The 15,690-nt window shown below is 42.5% G+C and overlaps 1 protein-coding gene across 1 annotated transcript in view; it reads left to right on the top strand.

Annotated features, from left to right (window-relative positions):
* LOC115463094 (pentatricopeptide repeat-containing protein 2, mitochondrial-like) overlaps window positions 1-15,690 on the top strand; it is a 66,585-nt gene that overhangs the window by 39,587 nt on the left and 11,308 nt on the right. The window contains exons 6-7 of the mRNA XM_030193302.1: window positions 5,516-5,607; window positions 12,657-12,770. Coding sequence (XP_030049162.1) covers window positions 5,516-5,607; window positions 12,657-12,770 — 206 coding nt within the window. The remainder of the gene's footprint in view (window positions 1-5,515; window positions 5,608-12,656; window positions 12,771-15,690) is intronic.

Genomic DNA, 15,690 nt, shown 5'->3' with positions numbered 1-15,690 from the left:
GATGATGCACATTGGAAAGAATAATCCAAATCATAGTTACCTGATGCTAGGGTCCACCTTGGGGGTCAACACTCAAGAAAAAGATCTGGGTGTTGTTGTAGATAATACACTGAAATCTTCTGCCCAGTGTGCGGTAGAGGAAAAAATGCAAACAGGATGTTAGACATTATTAGGAAAGGGATGGTGAATAAGACTGAAAATACTATAATGCCTTTGTTTCGCTTCATGATGAGACCACACCTTGAGTATTGTTCAGTTCTGGTCACCGTATCTCAAAAAATATATAGTGAAATTAGAAAAGGTTCAAAGAAGAGTTACCAAAATGATAAAGGGGATGGAACTCCTCTCATATGAGGAAAGGCTAAAGAGGTTAGGACTCTTCAGCTTTGAAAAGAGACAGGTGAGGGGAGATATGATTGAGGCCTACAAAATCCTGAGTGGTGTAGAACAAGTAGAAGTAAATCGATTTTTTACTCGTTCCAAAACTACAAAGACTAGGGGACACTTGAAGTTTTATATGGAAATACTTTTAAAACAAATAGGACATTTTTTTTCACTCAACGAATAGTTAAGCTCTGGAACTCGGAAGATATGGTAACAGTGGTTAGTGTATCTGGGTTTAAAAAAGGTTTGGACAAATTCCTGGAGGAAAAGTCCATAGTCTGCTATTGAGATGGACATGGGAAGCAACTGCTTGCCCTGGAATTTGTAGTTGCTACGATTTGGGTTTTGGCCAAGTACTTGTGACCTGGCTTGGCCACCGATTGGAAAACAGGATACTGGGCTAGATGGACCATTGGTCTGACCCAGTTTGGTTACTCTTATGTTCTTTTGTTAACAGTGACCGATGAGGAAGCAGGCAAACTGTGGATTGTGTGGTCTGTGTGAAAAAAGTTACTATTGAGGTCCAGAAGTCTTATATATGGTATGGTATTCTGATAATTGAGTTTTTAGTGTTGGGTGACATATGCCTATTAAGGTATGTCATTGGTATTGTGTTGATACTGTTTATCTTTCTAATATGCTGTCTATTAAGAGGTTTAATTTAAATTGTACTGACATTAGTATCTTAGCTCTGTTATATTAATGCTCCCCCATTCTACCTATTATGGTGTATCCACTGTGCTAATGTTTATATTATATGAGTGTTCTATGGTGCTGTGTTAATGTGTATATTTTTGACACTGTATCATGTTCCTACTACTAGGATTCAATTTGCCTGTTTCCAAATTTACCTAAATTATTGTATTTATGCTTATATTTGGGCACTTACATAGTAACATAGTAGATGACGGCAGAAAAAGACCTGCACGGTCCATCCAGTCTGCCCAAGAAGATAAATTCATATGTGCTACTTTTTTATTTGTACTGTCCTCTTCAGTGCACAGACCGTATAAGTCTGGCCAGCCCTATCCCCGCCTCCCAACCCCCAACCCCGCCTCCCAACCACCAGCTCTGGCACAGACCCTATAAGTCTGCCCAGCACTATCCCTGCCTTCCACCACCGGCTCTGGCACAGACCGTATAAGTCTGCCTAGCACTATCCCCGCCGCCCAACCACCAGCCCCGGCACAGACCGTATAAGTCTGCCCAGCACTAGTCCCGCCTCCCACTACCAGCTCTGGCACAGACCGTATAAGTCTGCCCAGCACTATCCCTGCCTCCCACCACCGGCTCTGGCACAGACCGTATAAGTCTGCCCAGCACTATCCCCGCCGCCCAACCACCAGCCCCGGCACAGACCGTATAAGTCTGCCCAGCACTAGCCCTGCCTCCCAACCACCAGCTCTGCCACCCATTCTAGGCTAAGCTCCTGAGGATCCCTTCCTTCTGCACAGGATTCCTTTATGTTTATCCCACGCATGTTTGAATTCCGTTACCGTTTTCATCTCCACCACCTCTCGTTGGAGGGCATTCCAAGCATCCACCACCCTCTCCGTGAAAAAATACTTCCTGACATTCTTCTTGAGTCTGCCCCCCTTCAATTTCATTTCATGCCCTCTCGTTCTACCGCCTTTCCATCTCCGGAAAAGGTTCATTTGCGGATTAATACCTTTCAAATATTTGAACGTCTGTATCATATCACCCCTGTTCCTCCTTTCCTCCAGGGTATACATGTTCAGGTCCGCAAGTCTCTCCTCATACATCTTGTAACGCAAATCCCATACCATCCTTGTAGCTTTTCTTTGCACCACTTCAATTCTTTTTACATCCTTAGCAAGATACGGCCTCCAAAACTGAACACAATACTCCAGGTGGGGCCTCACCAACGATTTGTACAGGGGCATCAACACCTCTTTTCTTCTGCTGGTCACACCTCTCTCTATACAGCCTAGTAACCTTCTAGCTACGGCTACCGCCTTGTCACACTGTTTCATCCCTTCAGATCCTCAGATACTATCACCCCAAGATTCCTCTCCCCATCCATACCTAGCAGACTCTCACCGCCTAACACATACGCCTCTCTTGGATTTCTACTCCCTAAGTGCATCCCTTTGCATTTATTCGCATTGAATTTTAATTGCCAAACCTTAGACCATTCTTCTAGCTTTTTCAGATCCTTTTTCATGTTTTCCACTCCCTCCGGGGTGTCCACTGTGTTACAAATCTTAGTATCATCCACAAATAGGCAAACTTTACCTTCTAACCCTTCGGCAATGTCACTCACAAATATATTGAACAGAATCGGCCCCAGCACCGATCCCTGAGGCACTCCACTACTCACCTTTCCCTCCTCTGAGCGAACTCCATTCACCACCACCCTCTGGCGCCTGTCCGTCAACCAGTTCCTAATCCAGTTCACCACTTTGGGTCCTATCTTCAGCCCATCCAGTTTATTTAAGAGCCTCCTGTGGGGAACCGTGTCAAAAGCCTTGCTGAAATCTAAGTAGATTACGTCTATAGCACGTCCATGGTTCAATTCTCCGGTCACCCAATCAAAGAATTCAATGAGATTTATTTGGCACGATTTCCCTTTGGTAAAACCATGTTGTCTCGGATCTTGCAACTCATTTTCTTCCAGGAAATTCACTATCCTTTCCTTCAGCATCGCTTCCATTACTTTTCCAATAATCGAAGTGAGGCTTACCGACCTGTAGTTTCCAGCTTCTTCCCTATCACCACTTTTGTGAAGAGGGACCCCCTCCGCCGTTCTCCAATCCCTCGGAACCTCTCCCGTTTCTAAGGATTTATTAAACAAATCTTTAAGAGGACCCGCCAGAACATCTCTGAGCTCCCTCAATATCCTGGGGTGGATCCCATCCGGTCCCATGGCTTTGTCCACCTTTAGTTTTTCTAGTTGTTGATACACACTCTCTTCTGTGAACGGTGCTATATCCACTCCATTCTCAAATGAACTTTTGCCAGTCCATCATGGTCCTTCTCCCAGCTTTTCTTCAGTAAAAACAGAACAAAAGTATCTATTTAGCAAATTTGCCTTTTCTTCATCATTATCTACATAGCGGTTTGCAGTATCTTTTAGTCTCACAATTCCCTTTTTAGTCATTCTCCTTTCACTAATATACCTGAAGAAATTTTTGTCACCCCTCCTTACCTTTTTAGCCGCTTGCGCTTTCGCCAGACGTACCTCTCTCTTGGCTTCTTTCAGTTTCCTCTGGTATTCCTCCCCGTGTTCCTCGTCTTGAGTTTTTTTGTATTTCTGGAATGCGAACTCTTTAGCCTTTATTTTCTCAGCCACTTGCTTGGAGAACCATAGCGGTTTCCTTTTTCTCTTGCTTTTATTTACTTTCCTTACATAAAGGTTTGTGGCTCTATTTTTAGCTTCTTTCAGCCTGGACCATTGTCCTTCCACTTCTCGTATGTCCTCCCAGCCCATCAGCTCCTTCCTTAGGTATTCCCCCATTTTACTAAAGTCAGCACGCTTGAAATCCAGGACTTTGAGTTTTGAGTGGCAACCCTCCTCTTCAGCCGTCATATCAAACCAAACCGTTTGATGGTCACTGCCGCCCAGGTGGGCACCCACTCGGACATTTGACACGCTATCCGCATTTGTGAGCACCAGATCCAGTGTCGCTCCCTCCCTCGTGGGTTCCATGACCATTTGTCTGAGCAGAGCACTTTGGAAAGCATCCACAATCTCTCTACTTCTTTCCGATTCCGCAGACGGAACCTTCCAATCTACATCCGGCAGATTGAAATCTCCCAGCAACAGCACCTCTCTCTTCTTTCCCAACTTTTGAATATCTGCGATCAGGTCTTTATCTATTTCTTCCAATGCTGTAAACAGCATTGTAATTTTTAAGTCAAGCTATACCTGCTGAACATCGATTTGGGTGAATCTCTTCATCAAGGTGGTTAATACATCCCAGTCAGTAAATAAATAAATACTTCTCACAGATGCAGGCACAGCTTGTTTTAGTTCATCTATACTTTTAATAGAGCTGCCAAGTTACACTTTCAGGAACTGACATGCTTTCCATAGACAGTCAGGAAACCAGTTAGGAGGCAGTTCCCCCTTTATTTTACAAAAGGCTCTGCATACCCTTATTTGGCTTCTAGACCCTTAGTGGTAGTACTGCAAGGCTACCACTAGGGGCTCCAAAGCACCATTTTCAATCCAGTTACTGACAAGTCAGGAGCATCCAGGGATCTCTCCTGCCCCTCAGTAGCTATCGGGGAAATCCTTGGTAAGATCTGAGGGTCTTAAGGGGTGGTGTTGGGGAGAGGGGATTCAGGAGGAAGGTTGATTTTGTTCCACCAGGGGTGTGACTTATTTAAGAACATAAGAATAGCCATACTAGGTCAGACCAATAGTCCATCTAGCCCAGTATCCTTCTTCAAGCAGTGACCAATCCAGGACACAAGTACCTGGCAGAAACCCAAATAGTATTAATATTAAAAAGAGGCTACTGGCACTTCGGTGTGCTTCTGGGGCAGGTGCAAAAACCAATAGGGAATTTTTTTATTTTTTTTAATTGAAGACGTGCATTCTCACTGTAAAATGGGAAGTCCACATCTCCTTTGTGGCTACACCCAAACCACTCTCCCCACCATGTCCCTTTAAAATCTCTGCATCTCACGGATGAAACATGCAAATTGCAACTTATGTTTCAATAATTTTTATTGATGAAACAGACGACAATACAAACAGCAGTGATCCTTGAAGAAACAATATAACATTGTCCACAGTCATCAACTTTTTAAACAATGGAACACCCAGCACCTTACCCCTCCCACTAAATGATGCTTACTATCAGTTAGTTCCAGAAACTACACAAGATTACTAGACACCTCTCCTCCAGATGTGAAACATGAGCAAATTGCAACTTAATAAAATTGCTGTTTGCACATATATGCAGTCTAGACATGTAAATATTGCTCTTCACAAGTCTAGATGCCTCTTTCTTAATTTTAAACAGTGGCTTAAGGAACTCAATGACAGTTCAGAATGTCTGTTTGCATTTGTAGATTTCCTTTGTCAGCTGGTGGGATCTGCTGTTACATAGTTCTTTTAACTTTCAAAGGAATTAATATCTGCTCCTCTTGTCTTTTGCAGGTGCATTAGAGGTGCTGATAGAAATGAAAAACCAAAGAATCAAATTTAGCAAAGATACATACATGCTTGCATTTGCAACATGCTACAAACTGGTAAGCAGATGTTTGTAGTGTTTATGAAAACTGTTATTGTAAAACAGCAGTACCAGCTCTCCTTTGGCCTTATTTCTGGATCATTATTTTTCCTTGTCATATCATAATCTATTTTTATTTCTTATGTGCAACTGTCTCTCAGATCCAAAATGTCAAGAATGGCTGATTTTCTTTTTTCATGTTGTGGGTCCATATGCAGTCTATAAAAGTTACATATTTGAATTTTTGTAACTTTTTATTTTTTCACATAAAAGGATGGGGTTTGAACTGTTATATTACAAATTGTTGGCTCTAACAGAATTTATTAAAACCTCTTTTTGTGACTTTGGTCACCTTTTCCCCAGAGGTGGTCACATTTTTGCACTTTCAGATTAAACTAAAAGGTATACACTTTGTTTTGACTACGTCCCTTGTATTTTGTCCTATGATTCTGGTGCCTGTATGTGCTAAGAAACACACTGAGGGCAATTTTCAATAGCCTACCTTATGTGCAAAAAAAACCCATGTGCACTTCTCCAGTTCTCAAAGAGCAACAATCTGTGTTTCCTTTTTGCAAATGAGCAGCTGCAAAATGTTCACGTATCTTGCCTCTGCCATTGGTGTGGGTGAATGAGTAGGGGCAAAGTAGTGCATGTACTTTAAGAAATCTCATTTGTTTGCACCACCTCAAGACCTAAACACAGAAATGCCTTTTTAGTGCAGCTAAAAATACAGTACAATGGAAATTTCATTTCAAGAAGGCAATTTTTTATGAAGCTATTTTCCCCAGGTAAATGCCTTTTGATAATTGTCCCAATCTTAGGGGCCCTTTTCCTAAGCTGCGTAAGGCTCTACGTGCGACCAACGTGCTCCAAAATGGAGTTGCCGCTCCGGCTACCATGTGGCTTTTGCAGTAATTTCATTTTTGGCGCACGTCCGATACACACGGTCGAAAAATAATTTTTATTTTTGGACGTGCGTATCGGACGCGTGCCAAGTGTATTTGGTGTTCATAGGTCATTACCGCCCGGTTACCGCATGAGACTTTACCACTAGGTCAATGGCTGGCGGTAAAGTCACAGACCCAAAATGGACGTGCAGCAATTTTGATTTTACGTCCATTTTCGGCAAAATGTTTTTAAAAAGGGCTTTTTTTACAGGCACACTGAAAAATGGATTGGTGCATGCCCAAAGCCCGCGCCTACACTACCGCAAGCCATTTTTCAGCACACCTTAGTAAAAGGACCCCTTAGCAAGCTGGGAACCAGTGTACTAGCCTGCATTAGTATCGGCTATTAATTATGCATATTAACTGCTGATGTTAATGAGATGCAAGTAAGACATTATTAGCACAGATGGTAAAGTACATACATTAATGCGGACAGTAACGCAAACACTTAAATACACCTCCTAACGGTGTTAATTAACCAATGCAATAAGACAGAAAATTAACATTTCTGCACATTTTTAACGCAGTATTTTTAGGCTGGCTAATAGGTCATGACTAAGCAAATTGGAGTTTGGCTGGGAAGGAAGATAAGTTTTTGATCTCTTTCTGTTCTGGAGGTATAAAGGAGAGCACATGGTGCTCAGGGGACTGCTCTCTGTCCAGGGCACTGCTCTCTGTCCGGGGCACCTCGCCCCCTCTCTCTGTCTCCCTGCAAGCAGAGCACACAGGGCTCTGCATGCACTACTTCTCTCTCTGTCTTTCCCCCATCTCCAGCCACCAGAGCTCTGGCTCTGGCCCCTCTTTCTTCCCCAAAGCTTTCTCTCCCAGAGCACATGGCTTTGTTTTCTTGGGCCCTTCTCTCTCTTTCTCTCTGCACACATATATACCTCTTGCAGCACAACCCCAAGGCTTCTCTCTTCCTCTGAACAAACACCCTATCCTTTCTATCTCTCTCTAAACACACACCCAGAGACAGCCTGTACCAGTTACCTGTACTAAGTGCTGTGAGCCTATATATATCTGCAAAATATAATATACTTTATATATCTAAACCCGTGTGGAGTGTGTATTCTTTGGGAACCCACTGCCTCTGTGAACTGGACTCAGGACCAAACCTAGACAACGATTGCTGACAATGACCTATTTTGAACAATTTTGCATTTTGACCAGCATAGATTGTGCATTAAAGCTAATACTAGCTTACATGCCTTAGATAACACAAGCTTTTAACACATTAACTCCCCTGTTTACAAAACCGCACTAGCAACTGGCGGTACAGAAATGCTGAAACAGCGAATTCACTTTGAATGGGCTGTGTCAGCATTGCTGAGCGGCAGCCGCTAGCGCAGCTTTATAAACAGGGGCCTTAGACTTGTGTTATAATTAACAAAGGTTGATCTTCTAATGATATAACAAATATGTCATGTGCATCATGCTTAAAGCGCTGTTAGCCCGGGTGACAACGCTTTCATTTTTAAGTCCCCAGCCCCTCACAATGAAGCTCGGCTCGGTTGAATGATTTCCTTAGATTCATGTTGATAGGTGTGGCCAAGTAAGAGAGATATCTGCAGCAAGTAAAAAGGGAAACAAAAAGGGAGATTGTAATGGGTTATTTAAAAATAGGATTTGCTATTACTGCTGTTTTACGGGGGGGATTTTCCATATTTTCATATTTGGTATTTACAATAATTTTACACATCACACAGGAAAATTTCCAAACATTAAAAAAAATTATTTTTAAATCAATGTCATGTAGCATCTTATTGGTCTCCCTACTACTCACTCAGGGTTAACCCTGTAGACACTTGGGTAAACCTGCCTAGGCCCTGTGTCTATCTGCGCATGTGTTCCTACACTGACATTCTTCTGCCTGCCAGTTGCTTCTAGAGTTTGGAGGCTTTCATATGCCCAACGGCTTAAGGGATTGCTTTGATACAGCTGTTTCTAGTAAAACATAGTCTGTGTCAGATGAAAATCCCCTGGGTTAAACACTAGTACTACGTTTGAAAGATGAGTACCTATTTTTGATATATGAAATTAGAGTTAAGATTTATAAAACATATTGATCAGTTAAGCTATAAATGAAAAAGTGAAAAAAGTCCTACACCCAAATTACCGATGATGAGGTGGGGGTGTAAGATTCATCAATGAAGTGTTGAGATATTGATAAACTGCGTTGCTGAGGTCTGAGTTTCAGGGAATATCAGTGTGTTGATAGATCTAATTGTGGATGGTTCCAAAGTTTATTGTCTATATTGTTGCTTTTGTAAAATGGGCACCTTTTTTGGACATCTCACGTAAGCATCCTGTTACAAATTCACACCCAGTGTGTAACACATCATAAGAATATAAGAACAGAAGAGTTGCCATACTGGGACAGACCAAAGATCCATCAAGCCCAGGATCCTGTTTCCAACAGTGGTCAATCCAGGTCACAAGTACCTGGCCAGATCCCAACACAATACAATACATTTTATGCTGCATATCCTAGAAATAAGCAGTGGATTTTCCAAAGTCCAATTTAATGGCTTATGGACTTCTTTTAGGAAATTATCCAAACTGTTTTTTATTTATTTATTTATTTATTTTAAATTTTACAAATAACTTCAAGATAATACTTGAAATCAGCAAAGATGATTTATAAAAGAAAACAACTCAAATATTTTACATCCTATATTGATTATCAATAAGTCTATACTTTAACAAAAGAAAAATCAAAAATATATATTCAATTTTGCAATATAGAGTATAAGTATTTCTAAATTTATACATCTGTAGTCCACAACAGTGAAGGCATATCTCAAGCCTTTTATTTATGTTTGAAAACCTTTACTTTAGGAATTTTAGGGACAGGGGAGGAAGTTCCAGGAATTCCTAATATTTACGGAGTAGATGTTACTATTTGTCTTGGCTGACTTGAGGGTAGCAAGGCTATTTTAGAGTCCAGAAAAGAATTCAGTTGTTTAGGATCAAGGAAAACATATCTAATGGAATTCAATTTAACAACACATTTACATGGGCAGTTTAACCAATAAAGTGCCCCAAGTTGAAAAGCCTTAGATCGTAACCTAAGAAATTCTTTACGCCTTCTCTGGGTTGCCTTAGAGACTCCGGAAACATTCTTATCTTAAAGTTCATAAAAAGTTGGTCTCTATGAAGAAAAAATTGCTTAAGAATCCAATCTCTATCTGGCTGCAGCACAAAGGAGACTATTAAAGTCATTGGCACCAAACCTAAATTGTCATCTTCTAATGTCTGTGTTAGATTCAAATCCAAAACATCGAAAGACGTTTCGGGTCTTTGACCTTCCACTTGTTCTTGTTCCCTTCTTTTATATGGTGATAAATAGTAGATTTTTGATATAGGAGGAAATGCAGTCTCAGGAATTTCCAGAACTTCACACATGTATTTTTTAAAAGTTAATGCAGGTGCAATCATAGGTTGTTTTGGAAAATTTATCAATCTTAATGTGTTAGATCGTTGAGCATTTTCCAGATTTTCTATCTTGTTCTGGAGATATAAATTTTCTTTTATCAAATTAACTTGTAATTGTTGGATAGTTTGTATCTCTTTTGAATTATTCTCCGTTAGTGTTTCCAGATTTTGCAACTTTGTCTCCATTACAGGTATTTTATTTAGGAAAATTTGAGATTGTTCAGATATGGAGGAAATTTTTTAGATAAAGAGTTTTCCAAACTCTTCAAAGCTTCCCAGATAGCTTCCAAAGTGATATTTTCTGGCTTTTCCCCTAAAGCAGACTTACTTGGTAACTCCCTTTGTGAAGTTTCCACCATCAAGCCTGCTTCTCTCATCGATGGCTCTTCAGTCAAGGCTTCTCCACTCAATTCCCGCACTGCCTGTGCAGTTAGCATTGGCAGGCTAACTTCCGGGTTGGGTCCCGTTCCGGGAGACCCCGTCGCCGCTAGGAAACTTGGGGCTTCTCGGTCCCTCCTCGGCGTGTCTGCCGGCATGGGAGGAGCTGACCTCTGCTCGGGGCTCAACGTTGTCTCCATCTCTGGACGGGAATGCGGCTCTCCTCTCCCCGCAGTCTCCGTCTGCAGAGCTCTCGCTCCCGACATTGTTCCTGGAACCAAGAAGCGTTCAATCAAACCAGGTACTGGCAAAGCAGAGACCGCGGGTCCAGTTCTCTGTCTTCCCCTCCTCTTAGGCATATTAGCATACAAAGAATAAACTGTTTTCAGGAAATTAAAGGTGCGTGGTTCGGAGCGCTTCTCAGCACTTCCTTCCCGTCGCCATCTTGCCTCTATCCAAACTGTTTTTAAACCCCGCTAAGCGAACTGCTTTTACCACATTCTCTGGCAAACGAAATCCAGAGTTTGATTACACGTTGAGTGAAGAAATATTTTCTTCAATTTGTTTTAAATTTACTATTTTATAGCTTCATTGCATGCCCCCTAGTCCTAGTATTTTTGGAAAGAGTAAACAAGCGATTCACATCTACCCGTTCCACTCCAGTCATTTTATAGACCTGTATTGTATCTCCCCTCAGCTGTCTTTTCTGCAAGCTGAAGAGCCCTAGCTGCTTCAGCCTTTCCTCATAGGGAAGTCATCCCATTCCCTTTATCATTTTCGTCGCCCGTCTTTGTACCTTTTCCAATTCCACTATGTCTTTTTTGAGATGCAGTGACCAGAATTGCACACAGTATTCAAGGTGCGGTTGCACCATGGAGCGATACAAAGGCAGCTTTTAGACTAAAGGCGATAGTTTTGAAACTGCCAGCATTGGCATGAGGCTATGGCAAAATTTTACCTAAAGGCTTTAAACTGAATTTCAAAGTGAACTACATGTGTAAGTTCACTTTTAAAAATTATTCCCAAGAAACCTACCCACACATATTTACACCCACTAACCTTTTTTTTTTTTTTTGCGGAGGCAAAAATACGTGCATATTTCTGAAAATTCAAAACCGTGTACAGGTGCAAACACCTCCCCAGCCTGCTCCCAGTAATATCTCTCCAGACTGCAGTTAAACTTATGCATGTACAGGCACTACATGCATGTTTGCATATAACACAAGCAAGTTTGTAAAAAGCCGTTTCTGCTACTAAAGCACTGTTTTACCCACATAAATTACCGTCCACTGTATGAACTAGCAGAAAATGAGCCTCTGTTAGCACATTCATACAAAGGAGTTGAACACAGGTGAGAGAGCTTATTCAAATAGAGGGCACCAAACATAATGCCAGTATTACAGTGGCGTAACTACGGATTTGGCCCTGGACCCCCTGCCAACGACCTGCCCGACCCCCCCCCCCCCCCTCCCGCCGCCAACCCGCCGTCACCTTCCTTTGCTGGCGGGGAACCCCAACCCCCGCCAGCCGAGGTCCTCTTCTTCTCGCAAAAGGCTTCCTTCTGTTTCTGACGTCCTGCACGTACAACGTTGCAGGACGTCAGAAACAGAAGGAAGCCTTTTGCGAGAAGAAGAGGACCTTGGCTGGCGGGGGTTGGGGTCCCCCTCCAGCAAAGGCAGGCGGCGGGAGGGGGGGGTCGGGGGGGGCAATTGGTGGTGGCGGTGGGGTCGGCAATGGGGGGGGGGGTCGGCGGCGCCAGGGGGGGTAAAATGTGCCCCCTCACCTCGGGTTCTGGACCCCCCCTCCCGCCGAAGTCTGGCTACGCCCCCGCCAGTATAGCAAATGACTGCTAACCTGTATAGGGTTAATTGTATAGTGCTTTTCCCCGAGTAGAGTAGTCTGTTGTTGTTTTACATAGGGCCAGTGAAGTAGCTCAGTGAGAGAACCGAGTTTGGGTTGGAGTCTACCTTCTGCATTGTAAAACTTTGGGAGTATGCATTTATTGAATCTGATATTCTCTAAGACATGATTGTAATGTCTGTATTCACCTGTTTTCCCCCTAAAATTGTCCTGGGGAGCTGGGTTCTTTTGACTAAGATCTGCACTCATGGTTGGAACTGTGAGCTGTGGTTAATATCTTGATGTCCGTTTGGCTGAGATTGAACCCTGTTGAATATGAAGAGGTTATTTCCAAGCCACCCATTCTCATTAGGAGAACAATGATGTTATGACCATTTCCAAAGCAAAAGGGTTAAACCTGGTACAAAAATGAATAGAAAAGATACCTTTTTTTTCTTTTCATTTTCAGAACAGCACAGAATCACGCAAAATCTGTTCTCTGTTACTGGAAGAATCAGAACTGAAAGGAGATTATATTCCCAGACAAGCGTACTGCTTCGCCATTGCATTTGCTCTGAAACAGGTATTTGATTTCCTCTTTTCTTCCCATTTGTGGAGTATGCACCATATTACAGTCCTGGGGATATACTAAGGGGCCGTTTTACTAAGGCAAGCCGAAAAATAGCCTGCGCTGGTGTAGGCGCGTGTATTGGACGCTCACAGGTCCATTTTTCAGCACACCTGCAAAAAAGGCCTTTTATTTGGCCGAAAATGGACGTGCAGCAAAATAAAAATCAGCGCATGTCCATTTTGGGCCTGAGACCTTACCGCCAGCCATCGACTTAGCAGGAAGGTCTCACACATTAACCGGGCGGTAATCGTCAGCGCACATAAACTGGCAATTACCACCCGGTTAGCGCCATGCGGTAGAAAATGGAAATTGTTTTTTGCTGCGCATTTTGGATTCCTGTCAAAATTAGAATTACTGCCTGGGGCACGCGGTAGCTGGGCAGTAGTCCTAATTCGACACGTGTTGTACGCACATAGGTGCCTATGCGCCTTAGTAAAACGGCCTGTAATTCAGTCAGGTGTTCAGGATTTCCACAGTGAAATATGCATGAAAGAGATTGCATGCAAATCCATTTAGTGCATTTTCATTTTGGATATCCTGAGAACCAGACTGGCTAGGTGTGTCCTGAGGAGAGGACTAGGCTGAGAACTCCTGCTGTACAGCATAGGCACAGAATGAGAGAGCACTGTTGATGAATTACGATGCTTGGAAACAGAAGCTTGTCGATCTGCTATAATTCTGAGCATGAATGATTATGTCAGTCTCTTTTACTTGGAAATAAAGATTAATAAACTAAAATATATATCTTTATATATATTTATCTCTTCATATATATTTTTTTCTCTTTCTTCCTTCCTTCTCAAGTATAACCTGTGTGGTGTTCGCTTGATTTACACTTTACCAATTTGAGAGAGCACATTTTATTGTGTATACAGATACTGTGACTCTTGAAGCGGGCATTTGTTGCCGAAACAGAAGACCATGTTCAGACCATTGTATCTGGTTTCTCAATAAATGTTTTCCACTATAATTGACCTTTGGAGTTTTGCCAGGTTTGCTCATCCTACATCCCTTCCCTACTTCTTTGGATGGGTTAATTCTCAGTAGGGAATCCTTCTTTGATTCCTCAGGTGCCAATAACCTGCTTGCCTTATTATTAAATTCAAAATATTCCTGTTTAGAGTGCTTTATTTGCTCATTGATAGTAAGGAGTTTCAGCTCACAGAGGCACAGCCTAGCTTTGGGGGGTCTTTTACTAAGGCACGCTCACATTTTTAGTGCATGCTAAACGTTACAGACACCCATAGAAATGCGTTCGCATCTCTAATGTTTAGTGTGCACCTATTTTTAGCGAGCGCTAAAAATGTGAGCGCACCTTAGTTAAAAGACCCCCTTTATGAAGAGCCACATAATGGCCTGGAGTCCTCACAAAGATCTTGAAGGAAAGAGTCTTCCCGAAGTACCTGTGCCTTTCCAACAGCAGAAGACAGAAAATGCTACAGCTGGGTATAGGCATAGATCTCATGAGGAGGAATGGAATATTCCTGAGCCAAAGTAACAAAAGGGATCAGGTGTCATCATCAATTAATTTACCCCAGACTTCAAGGTCAAGATAAACCCAGTGGGTAAACGGCTCTGGAACAAGGCCAAGAGGAAAAAGAGGGTTGTACGCTATAGGTGTCAATTTAGACAAAATGGAGTCAGGCTTGGAAAACATTGCTTCCCAGTAGTAAAAGGTAGTATGAACGGAAGGGCAGATATCCCCCAGCAGTCTGCGATGTCTACACGGAAGCCACTTAAGAAATCGCAGAGGACGAGAGCCAACCGAGCTCTGTTCCAAATAAATCCACAGCTTGTGAGAGCTTGATTGAAACCACTCCAGGGTAGCATGTGCTTGAGCGGCCTTGTAATACCAAAAGACATTAGGAACCCAAGACCTCCCTTCCTCTGATCCCGTTAAAGAAAGGAACAAGGTAAACAAGGACACTTAGGGGCTCATTTTCAAAGCACTTAGCCTTCCAAAGTTGCCTAATTTGCCAGCTTTCCTAATTTGTGTAAACATTTGTTTATCTGTCTGTTCATTCTGTCCTGGCTGACGGTAGTACAGCCCTACCAGTATACTCTTTCCCTTCACACATGGAATTTCTATCCACAAGGATTCCACGTTGCTATCTGTTTCATGTAGAATATTTTGATTCAATTCCCTCTTTAACATATAGTGCAACCTCCTCCCCACCCTCCAATTTTATCCACTCCATCATTACAATTACGAAGACCCACATGACCAGGTTAGGCAACCCGTTGCAAAGGCACTAGCTGGGAGACAGGAACTTCCTTTTATACTACTAGACAGGAAGTGATGACATCAACCAACACCCTCTTGTAGGACTATAAAGGAAGTGCAGAGTTTCCAGGAAGTAAATCAGATTCTTCTGGCATAGAATGCTGCTGGAGACTGTGGAACAGGTGAGGAGTGTGATACTTATGAGCTAAGGAGAAAGGAATGATGACGGTGTTACCCACAGAAATAGAAAATAGGGGAAGATGAGAAGTAGGTTTAAGGAAACAGATAAGAAGCTGTCTTGCCCTGTTCAGTTGCAGAAGACGGTGGGGCATTATTATTATTAGCATTTGTATAGCGCTACCAGACACATTCAGCGCTGAACACCTGATACAAAGAGACAGTCCCTGCCCAAAAGAGCTTACAATCTAAATCCAGGTAGCAGTGTCAAGACAAGCACTCTGAGACTTGGGCCTGGATTCCTGGTGAATTTTTTGGTCTAGAGAGGTAAATCTGGGTGTCAATGGTACTGAAAATCACGAGAGGAGATCGAAGCACCAATGGAACAAATATAGAGAGCAAAGAGATCCCAAAACAGAGCCCTGAGGTACACCAACTATGAGTGGGATAGCAGTAGAAGATGATCCACCA

The sequence above is a fragment of the Microcaecilia unicolor genome, chromosome 2 (assembly GCF_901765095.1).
Source record: "Microcaecilia unicolor chromosome 2, aMicUni1.1, whole genome shotgun sequence".
NCBI classification, from domain to species: Eukaryota; Metazoa; Chordata; class Amphibia; order Gymnophiona; family Siphonopidae; genus Microcaecilia; species Microcaecilia unicolor.
Note: the sequence above shows the minus strand (reverse complement) of the source record. Positions and strands in the feature narration are given on the sequence as shown.